General features: G+C 35.2%; 1 protein-coding gene across 1 annotated transcript in view; it reads left to right on the top strand.

The window, feature by feature from the left end:
• EYS (eyes shut homolog) overlaps positions 1-22,229 on the top strand; it is a 1,577,782-nt gene that overhangs the window by 378,351 nt on the left and 1,177,202 nt on the right. The window contains 1 exon segment of the mRNA XM_027604057.2: positions 13,279-13,385. Within this exon segment, the coding sequence (XP_027459858.2) occupies positions 13,279-13,385 (107 nt within the window).

The raw sequence follows: 22,229 nt of genomic DNA on the forward strand, positions 1-22,229 counted from the left end.
AAGAATTTTCATAGTGTCTTATCAGTCCCAAGACACAAGACTAGTAAGGCCAAGACAGCCTTTAGGTTTCTCGTGGTTTGACCAAAGTGTAGACAGTCTTCTTCCTGCCTTCTTGCCTTTCTTCTCACTCCACTCCTCTACAGAATCCAAGTGGCTTCCCCAGAGAGGTTCTTCTTCTCCCTTTCCTTAGAGCACTTCATCCAAACTGCCTGCTGTCCTGAAGATTGAGAATTTACTTTTCTTCTGTGGAAGGCCAATTAGCAAGCACACGCATAGGTTATGATCATAGGTCATAGCTCTTAAAAACTCTCTCATCCTTTGTGACAGTGTAGCCAAGCTCAGACTGAGTTCTGACCTCTCTTCTCTATTACAATAGCCTTGAAGCAAGTTTTTCTTGCTTGTTTAACTTTGGTGAGACTTTTGCTTCGACAACAGGATTTTCAGTTTCCGCAAAATCACATCACCCTGTTCTGAATACTTGTGTAAACTCAGTTGTTTGCTGAAGCATGGAGTTTTGATTTTAGAGCAAAAGCAACATACCAGCGCCTCCAGTGTATGTTAATATAATCTACGACTTACTTCTAGTCAACATTTATCAAAAATTGGACTGGAGGAAAAAAACACCATTTAGTGAAGATCTAAATTTACCTGTGCCTTAGTATCCCATAATCCATTTCTAAATATACTTAAGAAGAAACAGCTACTAAATTCCTATGGAATAAAGTTTACTTGTTTGAACTTTAGTGTGCATAAAAAACAGATTATATTGATGCAAACTTTAAGAAACAGTTATACGAAACTCATCTTGTGTCACCTGCAAGGATGTCTTAGAAAAATTACCCACATCCTTTCTAGGAAGTCCCTCTCATGACATTTCCTTCTGGCCTTAGGATCAAGAGCAATTACTCTTCTTCTTGAATCAACAATGCATTGTTAGGTAATGAGCACTGCTAATGATGTAACTGGCCAGGTTTTCTTCTATACTGTGTGCTAGAAATATTAGGATCAAGTTAGTGGGCCACCTAAAATCCTTAAGAGATGGCATTTTTAGCCATATTCTTGAATTTATTTTATAAACCCACAACATTTTTTTTCTCTAGCTTTGAATTTGAGACTATGTTTCTATATTCTATTTCACTTGCTCTCAATTCTTCTTAAGTATAGGCCTGACTGATATACACAAATGAGTGGGCAGAGAGCTAAATGGATTAGTGGTATGATTATAGAGAACCTGGACTGATTTGCTTTGGAGCTCCCACCTTAGCTTTTTGGAATGAACTTTGAAAAGGCTCCTTCACATTTTAGGAACTAAAAATCCTTGTCAAGAGACAAAGACAAAGACAAAACAATGAATTAGTCTATTGGCACAAATAACCAGAAATATATGGGGTGATTCTACAGAGTGAAAGATGTCATTAAAATGAATAAAGTATAAAGAATAAGAAATCTGACAGTAGAATGCTCAGATTTGAATTACATCTGTCACTTACCAGATGAGAGACATAAGCAAGTTTATATAACCTCTATTTATCTAAATCCCACACCTTTAAAATAGAGATAAGAACAGTACCTACCTTCTAAGGTTGTTACAGGGATTACAGAAGTAAGTAGATGTAAAGATAGTAAACACTGTTTAATTGTGACCCAGCTGGTTTGATCTGGAGACACATAAACCATACACTAAAACAGGTAATTTTAGAGAACATTACTTCAAGCTTTTCTCTGAAAAATCCCTTGTTTCTATAATCATAGCAAGAGAGAGATGCACAGAAACACAATAAAACATTTTTTCACAGTTAAAGGAAGCAATCTTTTTTTTTCATAAAACGTAAATCATGCTCTGTTTTGGCATATAAACTATTGTATCTATAACTGAGTTGAATAGAAATGCCACCTTCAGGTTCTCAAACAGTTTGGTTGTATGTATGTGTGTATGTGTATATATCTATCTATTTATTTATTTATTTATATTTCTAATTTCAAGAGATTGATAAGGATATTTCACAGTTCTTCAGCTTTTAACTTTTCCTAAAGGAATTTATTTTTCTTTGTATTTATTTTTCTCTTGTTAAATCCATATTTCTACTGCTATATGGTTCTTTATTTTTGTAGAAAGCCACTATTATCTTATTAAAATATTCAAGTAGAGGTACTGATTATAAATTAACTTCAAAATATCATAATTTTTTTTTTTTAGAATTAGTTACAAAATCTCTTTTGCATAATTGAATAATTCACAGAATGATGTTAAATGACTCATGGCTGAATATAACACTGAAAACTTTATATAGAAAATTGAGATTTAACTTCTGTGTTGTATTGATTATAAAACTGAGAACCATATATCCTAGCTTACCTAATGATAGTCACAGAACTAGTCATTTTTATGAGTTTCACACTAACCTTTTATATATTTATCCATTTAAATTCAAGTATTTCATGAAAGAGGAGATATTTTCACAAAATGTTATGGAAATTGTTACAATATTTAAAAACAAACAAAAAACAAATTGAGCATTAAGTGTGGTAAATAAAATCAAAACAACTTCCAATATAAAACAACGGATTCCCTACATTCAAGTCTGCTAAATATAGACAAAAATTTTTATGGGTGCCTGGGTGGCTCAGTCGTTAAGCGTCTGCCTTCGGCTCAGGTCATGATCCCAGGGTCCTGGGATCGAGCCCCACGTCGGGCTCCCTGCTCCGCGGGAAGCCTGCTTCTCCCTCTCCCACTCCCCCTGCTTGTGTTCCTGCTCTCGCTGTCTCTCTCTGTCAAATAAATAAATAAAATCTTTAAAAAAAAAAAAAATTTAAATAGTTCCTTATTTTATTCTGTTATGCCTTATTTGCTCATTCAAAAATTTTATTTGCTCTTTTGAGTTTTGTGAATTTATTATAGATGTTAATTATTGGTTCTCCATTGTGAAAGATGAATCTTTTCATTAATTCCCTGAACCACCTTTTCTTTCCAACTTTTTCTCAATAGATGTTATTATTTTTAGTTCTAATGTTCACAATGTTAATAAATTTAAGCTTTTATTTCTAATCAAATTCAGATAACCCATCTTGACTTTTATTAAAATTAAGGATATTATTGTTCCTATAATTCTCTTTCCCAATTAACCCTTTCCACCTACCAAATTCTATCACTTCTTTTTGTGTTTACATTATCATTGTTTGAATACATTATAATGTCAGCTGTGCTTTGTTTAAAAGTTGAGTTTAAAAGTTGAAAACAAATCACATTCATATTATTATGAATATGTAAATATTCTTCACGGAGGAAGTGATGTTAGAATTACATTTGTTTTCTGAAGTTTCCTATGTTGCAATCCAAGTCCATTTGAAGAACAGTATTTCTAGCTTTGAGATCTAATAGTTTATTTCATTTTACGCTGAATCAGTTGTTCAGCTCAGGTCAAATTTAGTTGATTTAGACAATCGCATTCTTTATATACTTTTAAATTTCTGCTCAAATTTCTCATTGACTTATTTATATTTAAAGAATTAGTTTCTTCTTATTTAAGTTTTACATGTAGTATACAGCTTTATGTCCACTTTATATGTAGAATGAATTCACAAAACTATCCTTGAAAAAAGAGTTTCTTCAGCATTCACTAATTTAGACAATGATGTTTCCCAACTATTATCATAGGATAACTTGTCACTGTATTCCTGAATTAAACAAATAGTTTCATATACCATTTCTCTTTTTTCCTTGGAGCATATCATTTTTTTAAAGATTTATTTATTTGAGAGAGAGAGAGAGGGCGGGAGAGAGAGAGAGAGAGCATCCAGGGGGCCAGAGGGAGAGGAAGGAGAGAAGCAAACTCCTTGCTGAGTGCAGAGCCCAACACAGCTGGAACCCATCACCCTGAGATCATGCATGACCTGAGCGAAATCAAGAGTGGGATGCTTGAGTAAGCCACTTGGCACCCAATCACTAGAAGCACATCTTATAGTAACTCTTGAGAATGTTTGAGAGAGGATTGTTTTATTATTTCATTACTCCAAGTAATTTTTTTCCAGAAACATTTCAAGTTTTCTTTTTATCCTTGATGTTCTGAGATTTTGAGGTAATGAAACTAGATGTAGATTTTTTATTCATACGTATATTAGGCTCCTAAATAACAACTCATGTCTCATTTGTCTTTAAATAAGACTCATGCTCCTATTACTTTGCTAAACTATTTTAAATTATAGATATGACTCCTGATAAAGGCTATAATGCAAAACATGATGATAACATGCAAAACAATTGCAGTAAATAGATTTGCACATAAAGTTTTCTCTGCAAATAAAATTTACCAATTTGTGTTGTATTTACCAATATATATTCATCTCCTAATTAGCAGACATAGAATAATTAATCCAAAAGGAACACTAAAGAGAATTCAGTAAACTATTCAGTAAACCATTACTGAAGATATGAATTATTTTATCACTGATATCATTTTAATTGGAGAAAGATTTAGTGTCTTGAGGTGTGTAATTTGAAATAACAATATGACCAGAGTTAGGTGTGAAATAGGTACTAGGAATTGAGTCAAAAGTGAGAATCAGGCTTCAGGATGTAGGGAACATGTTTATAGGAGGATACAAAAAGCCCTGAAACCAAAGGGCACAGAAAGGAAAAATAGGATAAATAGTCAATCCTTGGGAAAATCCAATAGGATAGATAGAGAAAGAGAAAAAGCAATACATGTTAATGGGGACAGAAGTGAGGACCTAGAAATATGATAAAACCCAACTTCAGGGTGCCTGGGTGGCTCAGTCATTAAGCGTCTGCCTTCAGCTCGGGTCATGATCCCACGGTACTGGGATGGAGCCCCTCATCGGGCTCCCTGCTCAGTGGGAAGCCTGCTTCTCCCTCTCCCACTCCCCCTGCTTGTGTTCCCTCTCTCACTGTGTCTCTCTCTCTCTGTCAAATAAATAAATAATATCTTTAAAAAAAAAATAAAACCCAACTTCATGTTATGCAACAGAGGCCAATGATTTGGTAGCAAAGTTAACTTTTATGGGATTCTTTAGTGCTTCAGTGGGTGCTAGTGAATTCTGGCTGTCATATGTAATTTCTATTGATCTATCTTAGAATTCTGAGGCTTTCTTCAGTCATCTAATATCTGCTATTAAGCCCAGTTAGAAAACTTTTCATTTCAGTTATTTGAATTTTCAGGTGTAGAATTTATTTTTAATTATGTCTTTTATAGTTCTTCTCCATTGGAATTTCATACTTGCTGTGTCGTTTTTATCATATTTTAATTTAATTTTTAAATATAGTTTTCTTTTATTCTTTGAACTTATTTATAACAGCTGCTTTGAAGATTTTTGTCTGCTAAAACTAACATTGGAGCCCACTCTAATCACAAGACTAAGTGTCAGACTGGATAAAAAAAGCAACATTAAATTATGTGCTCATATTCAAAGACTCACACAGGCTAAAACTTAAATGATATTTAAAAGATCTCATATGAAGAGTAGATATATGAGAGCTGGAGGAGCTTTATTAATGTTAAACAAAATAGAGTTTAAGACAAGAAATATTACAAGAGACAAATAGCAAAATTTCATGATGGCAAAAGGATCAATACATCAGAAAGATATAACAACTATAAATATATACATATCCATCAATAAAACTCCAATATACACTAACCAAAAATGAAACTGTTCAAAAGAGAAATACATTAATTAATATCGTTGGAGATTTCAATAATCTCATCACAATAACTAATAGAACTAGATGAAAAATCAGTGAATACACGGAAGATTTAACATCAACCAACAGGTCCAAGTGGCATTTATGGAAAACTCTACCTATCTACAGAAGAATGGCAGAAAATGTATTCTTTTACACACATATAGAACATTCTCCACATGGACAATATATTAGGTTTAAAAAGACCACAATGGAATTAATTAAAACTCAACCCCAGAAAGACATTTCGGATATTAAACTACATATAAATAACACAAAGAAGTATGACAGGAGATATTTGAAAAGTTTTTTTGAATGGAATGGAAATGAATACAGAAAATCAAACTGTATGTTGAAGTGCTTAGATAGAAGTTTATGGCTTTCAATGCTTATATTAGAAAAAAGTACCTAAAGAAAGTAAGCTTGCACCTCAACAAGCTTGAAAAAGAAAAGCAATTAAATCCAAAGTAAACTAAAGAGGAAAACAACAAAGATTGAATTAGAAATCAATAAAACAGAAAACAGAAAACAATAGGAATCAGCCACACAAAAATCTGGTTTTTTGAAAAGATTACAAAATTAATAAATCTTTAGTTAGACTAAGAAAAGAGAGAGACACAAACACACTTTGTTAGTACCAGGAATGGAAGAGGGGGCACCATTGTAACAATACAGAAATTTTAAAAGGTCATAGGAATTATTATGAACAACTTCATGCCAACAAATTAGAAAAAAATAGAAGGAATATAAAAATTCCTAGAAGGCCACAAAAATACAAAACTTAATTAGAAACTTAAAAAAATGAACAAATAACCAGTAACAAAATTGAGTTATAATTGAATAATTAACCCTGAAGAAAATCATTGGGTCGGATGGTTGCACCAGTGAATTCTGTCAAATGTTTAAGCAATTAGTAATGTCAACTATATACAACTCTTTCTTTTTTTAATACTCATTATTGAATTATAGTTGGCATACAGCGTTATATTAGTTTCAGGTATACCACACAGGGATTTGACAGTTCTGTACATTGTTCAGTGCTCATCATGATAAGCATAATTACCATCTGTCACCATACAAAATTATTACAATATTATTGACTATGTTCCCTATACTGTACTTTTCATCTTGTGTCTTCTTTATTTTATAACTGGAAGTTTGTACCTTTTAATCCCCTTTACCTATTTCATCCCCTGTCTCCCTCCCTTCTGGCAACCACCACTTTGTCTCTGCATTTATGAGTCTGTTTCTGGTTTTTTGTTTGTTTGTTTATTCATTTGTTTGTTTTTAATTCCACATATAAGTGATATTTTGGGAAATAAAAGTATTTTTTTCTGTCTGGCTTATTTCCCTTAGCATGATACCCTCTAGGTCCATTCTTGTAGTTCCAAATGAAAATATCTCATCATTTTTATGGCTGAGTAATATTTCATTATAGATAGATAATAGAGAGAGAGAGAGATACCATGTCTGTATTTACTCATCTATCAGTGGACACTTCCATATCTTGGCTATTATAAATAATGCTGCAATAAACATAGGAGTGCATATATCTCTTGGAATTAGCATTTTCATTTTCTTTGGGTAAATAGTAGTAGAAGTACTGAACAATATGTTTTGTTTTTTTAATTTTTGAGGAAAGTCCATACTGTTTTCGGCAATGTTGCACCAATTTATAGTCCCAACAGTACACAAGAGTGTACCAACAGTACACAAGAGTTCCCTTTTCTCTGTGTCCTCTTTACAGTTCTTTCTATAAGGAGAAGAAGATTCAAAACTTTCTAAGAAATTCAGTGAGATCACTATTACCTAGGATGCAAAACCAGGCAAATACAGCAAAAGAAGGTATAAACCAATATCCCTAGCTTCAAGGGATGGTGGTTATGACCTTCTTTGCCCCTGAAAATAGAAGAAATGAAATATAGATTAGCATTAATGATGCTAATTATATATGTGTATATATATATCATTAATATATATTAATATATTAATTACCAATAATGATAATTATTAATTGAGGTTAATGAATGAGCAAAAGCAACATACCAGCGCCTCCAGTGTATGTTAATATAATCTACGACTTACTTCTAGTCAATATTTATCAAAAATTGGACTGGAGGAAATTTAATGATAATTTACTACAAATATCTGAAAACTCTTTTTAGTTTTTTCCCCCTATTGCTTTATCTGTAAAATTGAAATATAAATACTTAATAATAATGGCAAAAAATTGTTGTACATACTAGTAATGGAGTTATTCTCTGTGGGTATTAGAGATATACTCGGTAGTTTAACAAGAAAATTATTTAATTTAGAGTTTATTAAAAGAACATTACATGTAGGACCTGTAGAAGCTTCTAGAGTCAAATCTGGAAAATTGGCATAAACGACGGAGTCTAGACAGCAGATAAGGAAACATCATATATTATCACAATGTCAGTAGGGATGGATGGCATTGACCCTAGGTAACACTGAGGAAGCGTTGTCAGTGGGGCGCTGGAAAATTGGAATGGTTGTCCTGATGTTGCCACCTGCAAAACAAATGAGTTCTCCATCCCTGCACCAGTTTACTTTCAAAGTCTGTGGTGGGTCCATGATATATTAGTCAACTTTTGGTTGCATACCCACATTTTGGGGTACCTGACACCAGGAAAGAAGTAACTTGCATTTTCATCTTCTATTATTAGAGAGTGTCTCTAACTTTTACTAAAGAATTAGTAAGTAGTTAATTATCCATATGCAAAAGGGAGTTCGGAGGGTGAATAGTGCAAGTAAATGAGAGACAAATTCCACTATGTGTTCTTTCCTTAAATAATTTTGAAAAAAATCGTATCTTTTTTACTTAGAAATTGTCTAACTTGTGAATTACTTGTTTTAAATGTTTTTTAAATTTTATTTTTTTTATTATGTTATGTTGGTCACCATGCAATACATCATTAGTTTTTGATGTGGTGATCCACGATTCATTGTTTTCGTGTAACACCCAATGCTCCATGCAGTATGTGCCCTCCTTAATACCCATCACTGGGCTAACCCATCCCACCACCCCCCTCCCCTCCAAAACCCTCAGTCTGTTTCTCAGAGTCCATAGACTCTCATGGTTCTTCTCTCCCTCCGATTCCCTCCCCCTCATTTTTCCCTTCCTTCTCCTAATGTCCTCCATGCTGTTCCTTATGTTCCACAAATAAGTGAAACCATATGATAATTGACTTTCTCTGCTTCACTTGGCATAATCTCCTCCAGTCCCATCCATGTTGATGTAAAAGTTGGATATTCATCCTTTCTGATGGCTGAGTAATATTCCATTGTATATATGGACCACATCTTCTTTATCCATTCATCTGTTGAAGGGCATCTCGGCTCTTTCCACAGTTTGGCTATTGCGGACATTGCTGCTCTGAACATTGAGGTACATATGGCCCTTCTCTACCCTACATCTGTGTCTTTGGGGTAAATACCCAGTAGTGCAATTGCTGGGTCATAGGGTAGCTCTATTTTTAATTTTTTGAGGCATGACCACACTGTTTTCCAAAGTGGCTGTACCAACTTGCATTCCCACCAACAGTGTAAGAGGGTTCCCCTTTCTCCACAACCTCTCCAACATTTGCTGTTTCTTGCCTTGTCAATTTTTGCCATTCTAACTGGTGTAAGGTGGTATCTCAACGTGGTTTTGGTTTGAATTTCCCTGATGGCTAATGATGATGAATATTTTTTCATGTGTCTCTTAGCCATTTTTATGTCTTCTTTGGAGAAGTGTCTGTTCAAGTCTTCTGCCCATTTTTTGACTTGATTATTTGTTTTTTGGGTGTTGAGTTTGAGAAGTTCTTTTTAGATCTTGGGTACCAGCCCTTTATCTGTAGTGTCATTTGTAAATATCTTCTCCCATTCTGTGGGTTGCCTCTGTTTTGTTGACAATTTCCTTTGCTGTGCAGAAGTTTTTATTTTGATGAAGTCCCAAAAGTTCATTTTTGCTTTTGTTTCACTTGCCTTTGGAGATGTATCTTGAAAGAAGTTGCTGTGGCCGATGTCAAAGAGGTTACTGCCTATGTTCTCCTATAAGATTTTGATGGATTCCTGTCTCACATTGAGGTCTTTCATCCATTTTGAGTTTATCTTTATGTATAATGTTAGGGAATGGCTGAGTTTCATTCTTCTGTATATAGTTGTCCAATTTTCTCAGCACCATTTATTGAAGAGACTGTCTTTTTTCCACTGCATAATGAATTATTTTAAATTTAGTTGACACTAATTGCTGAAGGAGATTATTGAGAGGATGTGACCGCTTGTTGACCCTCATGTTATACAGGGGCATTTGGAGGCACCTTACCCAATCCTCTGTCACTAGGATATATATGCCACCCACTACTGTCACACTGGGAGCTGTTTTAAGGATATAACCTTGAAATAAGAAGGTGTTGTTGAGATTATCTGTACTGAATACATGACTGAACCAAGTTATAGACTATAAATAAAGCTAAGATTCTGGAAAGTAGATGTAGAAATCTACTGTTCTTGTGGCAGCCCAAGACAAGCCTTGTGGGAAAGTTCCCTTATTATTAAACTTACCACCTACCAATCTGGAGTGATCTACCTCTTTCTACTGTCTTTCCTTGCCCTCCATGTTACGTGGGCCGATTTGCAAGCCAATAGTAACTTAAAGAAACAAGGAGCTGAGAAGGTTTTCATTTCTGTTTTTGTTTTGTTTTTAAACAACTGCAGAAAGGACTCAAATATATATATAACAGACTGTTTTTGAAGGAAAGGCATCAGAGAAAGTCAATTTGGTTAACATTATTCAATCATATATAAATGGTCATATATGTGTTTAATTTTAAGGAAATAATGTAAATTTTGAATTCTCCTAGGTTCACTAAGATGAGAATAAAGCCACAGTCATAGTCATATCAAACAGTAATAGAAAGAGTAAATAGCTAGTTGATAGCATGAGGCAATGTGTTGATTTTTGCAGACAAGTTGACAATCTCATATATTCTGAACATAATCTTAGACTTAGCTACAAGTTGTATCAGTGACACATTTATAATGAAGTGAATCCTTTGCTTGTTTCTAAATAATAACTGTGAGATTGAGGTAGATGAGTACCTAAGTGATGCCTGTGCAACTGGGGGGCACTTATGTTGATCTTTACATCACCTTAACTGCCTGTGTCAGAATGGATTTCAAGGTAGGCACACATGCTAACCAAAAGTATGATACCTGAAGGTTAATTTGAGGTGGAAGTAGCTCCTTATTTTAAGAAGATACAATTCATCTAGTAGACATGCACATTAATTTCCTTTTCCAGGAGAACATTTGAATATATAATATCTGCTTGGATTATATTACTATATCTTCATATAATCACAGAAACAGATATATTTAGTGTTGAATGAATATTTTGCTTTTGTAAATAAACCAGGTTTTTAGGCTTATCAACTATAAGTCCATTACACTTATATTTATTTTTTTAAGATTTATTTATTTATTTGAGAGAGAGAGAGGGAGAGAGAATCTTAGGCAGACTCCAAGCTGAGCACGGAGGTGGCTACCATGGGGTTCGATCTCAGGACCCTAAGATCACAACCTGAGCCAAAACCAAGAGTCTGGTGCTTAACTAACTGTGTCCCCCAGGCACCCCTCATTACACTTATATTTATAACTTGTAATATTTCTATTTATACCACATTCCATTCTGTTACCGTGGTAACTCTTATAGTAGCCCTTGTTAATATATATCACTTATTTTATTAAAGAGCTGTTTATGTTTTTAAATATTTATGGTTTTTTACATTAGGAGGAAACTCTAAAAATAGACTTTTGTTTTCCAAGATTGGAAAAAGTATTAAGACTCTCAATACTTTATATGCAAGCCAATACTATCAGGCTGTCATCATTACAAGCCAAAATGTTGTCCAAGATCTGTCTTCTCAAAATTGTTCCTAATTCTATTTCTGTGTGAATGATTGATTCAAGAATAAAGCATGGCATAATCTTTAAGCAATAAGAAAGTCATATTTGTTTTGATAACCATGAATGGAACAGCTGTTTTCTTTCCTATTAAATCTGAGAAACTGTTTTTATGTGATTAACCTTAAGAATGATTATCTCAGATACTGTGTGGCCACTTATTAAAACTTAATGTACTACTTATCATCAATGAAAACTCAGGATAATTTCTTAAAATTGTATGACACAGAGCAAAAAACAAGGTCTTTTGAAGAAGTGAATTTTGGCATATCCCCAACTATAAAGAACAAACCAAGGTTTTTAAATGTGCCATTTTTTTTTCCACAAAGTTGATTCATAAGGAAAATTACCAAAAAAAGTAATTTTAAGGTTTAAACAAAGTATTTATTCATATTACTATTTTTAATTTTCACATTTTCCTCAGTTTACCTTGATGTTCTAATGTCATATTTTGTTAGTGATCATAATAATACAAATAGATTTTCCATTGAGGTAGGTATGCTCTTTCCTATATAGATATCTATTGCATTAATTTCTCTCCAGCCCAGATTCATTTCACCATTTTAGAGAAAAATATTTAAGAATATTAGAAAGATTTCCATTCATCTAATTTGCAAAACCATGTGTTATGTGTCAATGCCAATTTCTCTATTCTTATTCAAAATTGGCCAAAAAAAAAAATAGCTTTCAACATCTTAAGAATCAATTCAGTGTCAGTTTAGGCTATGTCTTTAATGCTTTGCAAATTAACAAACAATCCAAATAAATAATATGAAAGTCAGCTTTAGAAACACAGTTCTAAGTGGAGCATTCATGGGAAATATGCACCGCAGAACTAGTTAAAAGAAAATGTTAAGGGGTGCCTGGCTGGCTCAGTCCATAGAACATGCAACTCTTGATCCTGGGGTTGTGAGTTTGAGTCCCATCATGGGCATGGAGATTACTTTAAAAAAAGAAGAAAAAAAGAAGAAAATGTTAAAATTATATAGTTAATGAATACTTCTGATTTATTTTCTTTCCATATAGACCTGCTTTGTGAAATTAATAAAAAGAAATGTGACTCATCACCCTTCCTCCATAACACTACAACTACAGAGTTCATGGATAAATTAAAATGCTTGTGTCCCCTTGGCTTTATTGGTAAATAACATTTGACAAATGTGCCTTGTAAAAAAAAACAAAAAATAAAAACATGTAGCCCTGGGGGACATACATCAGGATGCTATTGATTCACTACTATTTCCTTTTTGTTCCTTTTATATTTTCTTATATTAACATTTGATTTGTATCCCAGTATCTTGAAACACCTATTCTGTCTATAGAATCCAAAGCAGAAGATAAATTATTTCACATCTAAGCAGACTTTGAATGCCTACCAATTCAGAGAAGATTAGTCTGCATTTAGTAATTCCAAGAGAAGTTGTTGCAGTTTGTAGTAAGTGAAATGAATGGATTCTGACGCTAATATATGTGGCATTTTTATCTGAGGAGTTTAGTTTCAAATATCACCCCAAATGTATTAAAAGATTTGGGCAAATTTAAGAACTATAACCTGGCACTTGGTTACCTTATTAAAGCATAATATCTTTTTATTATTTTTTCAAAGTTTCAAGATATGAAATAAATACAGATTTGTGTGCTTCACATCCATGCAAAAATGGAGCTACCTGCATTGACCAACCTGGTAATTACTTCTACCATTGTGTGGCTCCATTTAAAGGTAATGAACACCAAGGGAAAAGGAAAAGCAAACATAATTAACTTTAAAAAGCATTTCTGTCTCTTATCTGAACTCATTTCAGTCTTCCAACAACATTATTAGTCCTTCATTTTCTTAAATTCAGCTTCTAAAGTGACCAACCAATTATCCCTTAGGCAGAAACTAGAGTGAAGTGAGCTTGGTTTATACATCCACTAAAACAGATGAGTTTCTTATTTTTCTATTGGAAAGGTCACAGATACAACCAAACGATAAAATGAAAAGTAAGGAATTTATTACCAGTCTATCGTGTTGTATTTTAAATATCTTTTCCTGTTCATTCAATTTCTCATTAAATTGTCAGGTTTTCTTTCTTTCTTTCTTTCTTTCTTTCTTTCTTTCTTTCTTTCTTTCTTTCTTTCTTTCTTTCTACTAAGTAATTATTATTTGTAAATTATTGTGCAAACTAGTACATAAGAAGTAAATCATTGGATACTTCTTTGGACTTTATTATCTTTTTTTAAGCTATAGAATTTGAAAACTAAATTAACCAGGGTTCTCCAGAGAAACAGAACCAATGGGAGATATATCTATCTACGTATTATGGCAATTCATTATGAGGAATTGGCTCACACAATTATGGAGGCTGAGAAGTTTCATGATATGCTATCTGTAAGCCAGAGACCCAGGAGAGCCAGAGGTGTAATTCTAGTCTAGAATCCAAAGGCATGAGAATGAGGGGTGTGCATGGTATAAATCTCAGTCCAAGAACAAGAGAAAACCAACATCTCAGCTCAGCAGGTAGGCAGAAAAGGAGCAAGTCCTCCCTTTCTTTAGTTTTTGTGCTACTCAGGCCCTTAACAGATTGTCTGATGCCTGCCCAGTTTGGGAAAGGCAATCAACTTTACTGAGTCTGCTGATCCAAATGCTAATATCATCAGGAAACACCTTCACAGACACACCTGGAAGTAACATTTAATCTGGGCACCCTGTGGCCCGGTCAGGTTGACACATAAAATAAACCACCGTAATGTTCAACTAAATGCAATCAATTTAGATATTTTTAAGTGTTGTACCTAATTTCCTTAGATCTTCCTATAATTATTAATGAAAAAATATGACTGTTGACAAATTTCAAATATGTTATATCTGTATAAACTCACTAAGTTATAGTTCTCTTATCTGTTAAATGGAGATAAGAATATACTTAGCTCATTGATTTGAATATAGATTTAATGAAATAAGTCATAGAAATACTACATTGCCTGCCAGATATTAATAATCATGAAGTGTTTAATTGTAATTTTAAATAATTTTCTAACAAATATATGTAAAAACCATGAAATAGGCACTATTTTCTAATGTTTCATTAGGTAGGACTTAGTACATATTTAATTATACATCTTTTAAAGGTACATAGAGAATTATCTAAGCAATCCCAGTAATTAAAAAAAAAAATTAGATTTCATTTTAAAAATAACAAGTTAGACCAGTACCTAGATCTTAGTTTCTCATACCATTCTCCAATAAAAGGATCCAGATCTCTTTAGAGATCTAGCTGATTCTAAGACTAAAATGCAGAATATACAAATAAGTGTGGAGAGCTTGTAATGCCAGAAAACAATGAGGTACTTAAAAAACAAAACCATGAGAGGATTTCAAAGGGACACATGAACCAACTGCCAAAGCTAGAATAATTTGAGCAGGAAAATAAATGAATAATGAATTATTACCCAAAATATAAAATAAATATTCATGAGACCATACATAGAAAAATAAATGATTGATAAATAAATGAGTGGGAATAATAGACACATCTTTTATACAGAATAATTCCAAATAATTTATGTAGATACTTTACACTCAAGATAGAACATAACTTCTCACATCTTAACTTTTCACCTAGTGACTATCATCCAAAGTGCACAGCATGGAAATGGTGGTTGGGGAAGAGTAACTTTACAGTGGAGAAATCTGACAAACACTACCTAAGTCAAATGGTCAAAGTTAACATCAGTAGTGCTAAATCATGTTAATAGCATAGACATTTGATATGAAGTAATGAGGATGACACTTTATCTTAGTGATTTTTTTCTTAAAAACACATCACCCCAGTCTAATCATGATAAAATCATCATACAAATCCCAATTCTACAAAATACCTGACAAGTACTACTTAAAACTATCAAGGTTATCAAAAACAGGGAAAGTCTGCAAAAGATTTTTAGTTTAATATAGTCACAATGGCTCACTTCACCACAGGAAGACTGGTACTCGGCATTCCAAAAGGCTCTGAAGACAATGCACTTCTTAACCTCCTTAATCCTGTGGAAAGTCAAGTCCAGCATGGGTCACATCAGAAACAAATGATTTGAGGGGAAGGAGCAAGATAGTGGAGGAGTAAGAGACCTAAATTTCATCTGGTCCCAGGAATTCAGCTAGGTAGGTATCAAACCATTCTGAACACCTACTAATTCAACAGGAGATCGAAGAAAAGAATAGCAGCAACTCTCTGAACAGAAAAGCGACCACTTTCTGGAAGGTAGGACGTGCGGAGAAGTGAATCCGAGGTGATATACGGGAAGACAGATGGTGGGGGTGGGGGCCTCCATCAGCCACTAGTGGCAAGTGATAGAGCAGTGGAGCACAAAATCGGAACTTTTAGAAGTCTGCACCACTGAGGGACGTTGCTCCAGTGGCTAAGCGGGGGGTGGAACCCTCACTGAGACAGTGTGGTCTCAGGACCATCGGGGAACAGAAAGACCATGGGTGCCTGAGTGCGGCAGAGCTCCCAGGTATCAGAGTGGGGAAGCCAGCTGCAGAGACGGAGCAGAGGAGTGGGCTCTCAGCTCGGGGTTGCCATAAACCGTGATCCACAGCACAGTCGGGCTAATGCTCTTCCAGCAGGGACCCAACAAGGGGCAGATCCGGGGAGACTCCCCTTCCTCCCCCAGGAGGAGTGGCACGGGAGCATACCGCAGTAATCTGCTGGGTTTGGAGACTCCAAATGGGGTCGTGGGCCAGAAACAGAAATGCTCGGTCACAAGCCGGGTGAGCACGGAGTGCGGCTGGAGACTGGGGAGACAGGAGTGATTGACTGCTTTTCTCTGGGGGCTCACTGAGGAGTGGGGTCCTGAGTTCTAGGTGCCTCCAGGGCAAATATTGGAAGGCCGCCATTTTCACTCTCTTCCTCCAAAGCTGTACGGAAAGCTTGCAGGGAACAAAAGCTCCTGAGAGCAAACCGAACAGATTACTTAGCCCGGCCCCCAACAAGGGCAATGCAAGTCCGCCTCTGGCAAAGACATCTGAGAACCACGGCAACAGGCCCCTTCCCCAGAAGATCAGCAAGAAAATCCAGCCAAGACCAAGTTTACCATCATTGAGCTTGGCAGAACGCCAGCACTAGGGAATACTGCACATAGATCATGGCTTTTATCCCCTTGATTCTTTAGTCTTGCAAAGTTAATTTTAATTTTCTTTTTTGAATTGTTCTTTTTCCCTTTTTCAACCAACATCTTATCAATCCCTTTTTAAAAAATGTTTTATTTTTCATTACATTCATATTCTATCACTTCATAGTAGTTACACTTATTTTTGGTATATATATATAAGTTGTTCCTCTTTAAAATTTTGGTATACAGTTTCTTCTACAGACCAAAATATACCCTAAATCTCTAGTGTATGGCTTTGATATAGTCTCCTGCCTGATCACATTTTCTCCCATTTTTTTTAATTCCTCTTCTTTCATTTTTCAAACAATTTCTTATCAATTCCTTTTATAAAATCTTTTATAATTCTCATCTTTACAATCATATACCATCCCTTCATAGTATTTACCCTTATTTTTGTACATATATAAGATTTTATTTCTTTAAAATTTTGGGAGGCACTTTCTTCGAACAGACCAAAATATACCCAAAATCTGGAGTGTGGTACTGATCTATGCACCAGCCTGATCACATTTGATCATATTTTTTTATCTCTTAATTTTTCTTTTTTTTTTTTCTTCCTTTCCCTTTCTTTTCCCACAGTTTCAGGTCTTGTTTAGTGTATATTTTTCTGGGGACGTTGTTACCCTGTTAGCATTTTGTTCTCTCAGTCATCTTTTGTCCTCTGGACAAAATGACAAGATGGAAAAAATCACCCCCAAAAAAAGAACAAGAGGCAGTACCGACTGCCAGGGACCTAATCAATACGGACATTAGTAAGATGTAAGAACTAGAGTTCAGAATTATGATTTTAAAGACACTAGCTGGGCTTGAAAAAAGCATGGAAGGTATTAGAAAACCCTTTCTGGAGAAATAAAAGAACTAAAATCTAACCAAGTAGAAATCAAAAAGCCTATTACTGAGGTGCAATCAAAAATGGAGGTTCTAACTGCTAGGATAAATGAGGCAGAAGAGAATTAGTGATAAAGAAGACCAAATGATGGAGAATAAAGAAGCTGAGAAAAAGAGAGATAAACAACTACTGGATCATGAGGGCAGAATTTGAGAGATAAGTGACACCATAAGGCAAAACAATATTAGAATAATTGGGATCCCAGAAGAAGAACAAAGAGAGGGAGGGGCAGAAGGTATATTGGAGCAAATTATAGCAGAGAACACCCCTGATGTGGGGAAGGAAACAGGCATCAAAATCCAGGAGTCACAGAGAACCCCAATCAAAATCAATAAAAATAGGTCAACAACCGGACATCTAATAGTAAAACTCAGGAGTCTCAGAGACAAAGAGAAAGTCATGAAAGCAGCTCGGGACAAGAGATCTGTAACCAACAGTGGTAGAAACATTAGATTGGCAACACACCTATCCACAGAGACCGCGCAGGCCAGAAAGGACTGGAATATAATCAGAGCACTAAGTGAGAAAAATATGCAGCCAAGATTATTATACCCAGCTAGGCTGTCATTGAAAATAGAAGGAGAAATATAAAGCTGCCATGAAAACAAAAATTAAAGGAATTTGCAAATACGAAACCAGCCCCACAAGAAATATTGAAAGGGGTCCTCTAAGCAAATAGAGAGTCTAAAAGTAACATAGACCAGAAAGGGACACAGAAAATATACAGTAACAGTCACCTTACAGGCAACACAATGGCACTAAATTCATATCTTTCAATAGTTACCCTGAATGTAAATGGGCTAAATGCCCCAACCAAAAGACACAGGCTATTAGATTGGATTAAAAAACAAGACCCATCAATATGCTGTCTTCAAGAGACTCGTTTTAGACCCAAAGACACCCCCAGATTGAAAGTAAGGGGGTGGAAAATCATTTACCATGCTAAGGGACACCAAAAGAAAGCTGGGGTGGCAATCCTTATATCACACAAATTAGATTTTAAACCAAAGACTATAAGAGATGAGGAAGGACACTATATCCTACTTAAAGGGTTTATCCACCAAAAAGATCTAACAATTGTAAATATCTATGCCCCTAACATGGGAGCAGCCAATTATTTAAGCCAATTAATAACAAAAGCAAAGAAACACATCAACAACAATACAATAATAGTGGGGGACTTTCAAAACCCCTCAGTGAAATGGACAGATCATCTAAGCAAAAGATCAACAAGGAAATAAAGACTCTAAATGACACACTGGACAAAATGGACTTCACAGACATATTCAGAACATTCCATCTCAAAGCAACGGAATACACATTCTTCCCTAGTGCCCATGGAACATTCTCCAGAATAGATCACATCCTAGGTCACAAATCAGGTCTCAACCAGTACCAAAAGTTTGAGATCATTACCTGCATATTTTCAGACCACAATGCTTTGAAACTAGAACTCAATCACAAGAGGAAAGTCGGAAAGAACTCAAATACACGGAGGATAAAGAGCATCCTACTAAAGAATGAATGGGTCAACCAGGAAATTAAAGAGGAATTTAAAAAAATCATGGAAACCAATGAAAATGAAAACACAACTGTTCAAAATCTTTGGGACACCACAAAGGCAGTCCTAAGAGGAAAGTATATAGCAATACAAGCCTTTCTCAAGAAACAAGAAAGGTCTCAAATACGCAACCTAACCCTACACCTAAAGAAGCTAGAGAAAAAACAGCAAATAAAGCCTAAACCCAGCAGGAGAAGAGAAATAATAAAATCAGAGCAGATATCAATGAAATAGAAACCAAAATAACAGTAGAACAGATCAATAGAAATAGGAGCTCGTTCTTTGAAAGAATTAACAAGGTTGATAAACCTCGCCGGACATATCAAAAAGATAAGAGAAAGAACCCAAATAAATAAAATCATGAATGAAAGAGGAGAGATCACAACCAACACCAAAGAAATACAAACATTTATAAGAACATAATATGAGCAACTATATACCAGTAAATTAGATAATCTGGAAGAAATCGATCCATTCCTAAGATGTATCAACTACAAAACTGAACCAAGAAGAAATAAAAAACCTGAATGGAACTAAAAACACTAAGGAAATTGAAACAGTCATCAAAAATCTGCCAACAAACAAAAGCCCAGGGTCAGATGACTTCCCAGGGGAATTCTATCAGAGATTTAAAGAAGAATTAATACCTATTCTTCTGAAACTGTTCCAAAAAAAAAAAAAAATAGAAATGGAAGGAAAACTTCCAAACTCAATTTATGAGGCCACCATTACCTTGATTCCCAAACCAGACAAAGACCCCATCAAAAAGGAGAATTAAAGACCAATATCCTTGACGAACACGGATGCAAAAGTTCTCACCAAAATACTAGCCAATAGGATCCAACAGTACATTAAAAGGATTATTCACCACGACCAAGTGGGACTTATGCCTGGCCTGCAAGGTTGGTTCAACATCCGCAAATCAATCAACGTGACACAATATATTAATAAAATAAAGAACAAGAACCATAATATCCTCTCAGTAGATGCAGAAAAAGCATTTGACAAAGTACAACATCCTTTCTTGATCAAAACTATTCAGAGTATAGGGATAGAGGGTACATACCTCAATATAATAAAAGACATCTATGAAAAACCTACAGCGAATATCATTCTCAATGGGGAAACGCTGAGAGCTTTCCCCCTAAGATCAGGGATGCAGCAGGGATGTCCACTATCACCACTGTTATTCAACATAGTATTAGGAGTCCTAGCCACAGCAATCAGACAACAAAAAGAAATCAAAGGCATCCAAATCGGCAGAGGAAGTCAAACTCTCATTCTTTGCAGATGATATGATACTTTATGTGGAAAACCCAAAAGACTCCACCCCAAAACTGCTAGAACTTATACAGGAATTCAGTAAAGTGGCAGGATATAAAATCAATGCCCAAAAATCAGTGGCATTCCTATACACCAACAACAAGACAGAAGAGAGACAAGTTAAGGAGTCGATCCCATTTTGAATTGCACCCAAAACCATAAGATACCTAGGAATAAATTTTACCAAAGAGGCAAAGAATCTGTACTCAGAAAACTATAAAATACTCATGAAAGAAATTGAGGAAGACACAAAGAAATGGAAAAACATTCCATCCTCATGGATTGGAAGAACAAATATTGTGCAGATGTCAATGCTACCTAGAGCATTCTACACATTCAATGCAATCTCCATCAAAATACCACCCACTTTTTTCAAAGAAATGGAACAAATAATCCTAAAATTTGTATGGAACCAGAAGAGACCCCGAATAGCCAGAGGAATCTTGAAAAAGAAAAGCAAAGCTGGCGGCATCACAATTCCGGACTTCCAGCTCTATTACAAACTGTCATCATCAAGACAGTATGGGACTGGCACAAAAACAATCACATAGATCAATGGAACAGAATAGAGAGCCCAGAAATGGACCCTCAACTCTATGGTCAACTCATCTTTGACAAAGCAGGAAGGAATGTCCAATGGAAAAAAGACAGTCTCTTCAACAAATGGTATTGGGAAAATTGGGCAGCCACGTGCAGAAGAACGAAACTGGACCATTTCCTTACACCACACACAAAAATAGACTCCAAATGGTTGAAAGACCTAAACGGGAGACAGGAGTCCATCAAAATCCTAAAGGAGAACACAGGCAGCAACCTCTTCGACCTCAGGCACAGCAACTTCTTCCTAGAAACATCGCCAAAGGCAAGCGAAGCAAGGGCAAAAATGAACTATTGAGATTTCATCAAGATAAAAAGCTTTTGCACAGCCAAAGAAACAGTCAACAAAACCAAAAGACAACTGAAAGAATGGGAGAAAATATTTGCAAATGACATATCAGATGAAGGGCTAGTATCTAAATTCTATAAAGAACTTACCAAACTCAACACCAAAAGAACAAATAATCCAATCAAGAAATGGGCAGAAGACATGAACAGACATTTTTCCAAAGAAGACATCCAAATGGCCCACAGACACATGAACAAGTGCTCAACATCGCTCAGCATCAGGGAAATCCAAATCAAAACCTCAATGAGATACCACCTCACACCAGTTAGAATGGCTAAAATTAACAAGTCAGGAAACGACATATGTTGGTAGGGATTCGGAGAAAGGATAACCCTCCTACACTGTTGGTGGGAATGCAAGCTGGTGCAACCACTCTGGAAAACGGTATGGAGGTTACTCAAAAAGTTGAAAATAGAGCTACCATAGGATCCAGCAATTGCACTACTGGTTAATTACCACAAAATACAAATGTAGGGATCCGAAGTGGTTTGTGCACCCCAATGTTTATAGCAGCAATGTCCACAATAGCCAAACTGTGGAAAGAGCCAAGATGTCCATCGACAGATGAATGGATAAAGAAGAAGTGGTATATATACACAATGGAATATTATGCAGCCATCAAAAGGAATGAGATCTTGCCATTTGCAATGACGTGAATGGAACTGGAGGGTGTTATGCTGAGTGAAATAAGTCA

Source organism: Zalophus californianus, chromosome 7, assembly GCF_009762305.2.
Source record: "Zalophus californianus isolate mZalCal1 chromosome 7, mZalCal1.pri.v2, whole genome shotgun sequence".
Taxonomy (NCBI): domain Eukaryota; kingdom Metazoa; phylum Chordata; class Mammalia; order Carnivora; family Otariidae; genus Zalophus; species Zalophus californianus.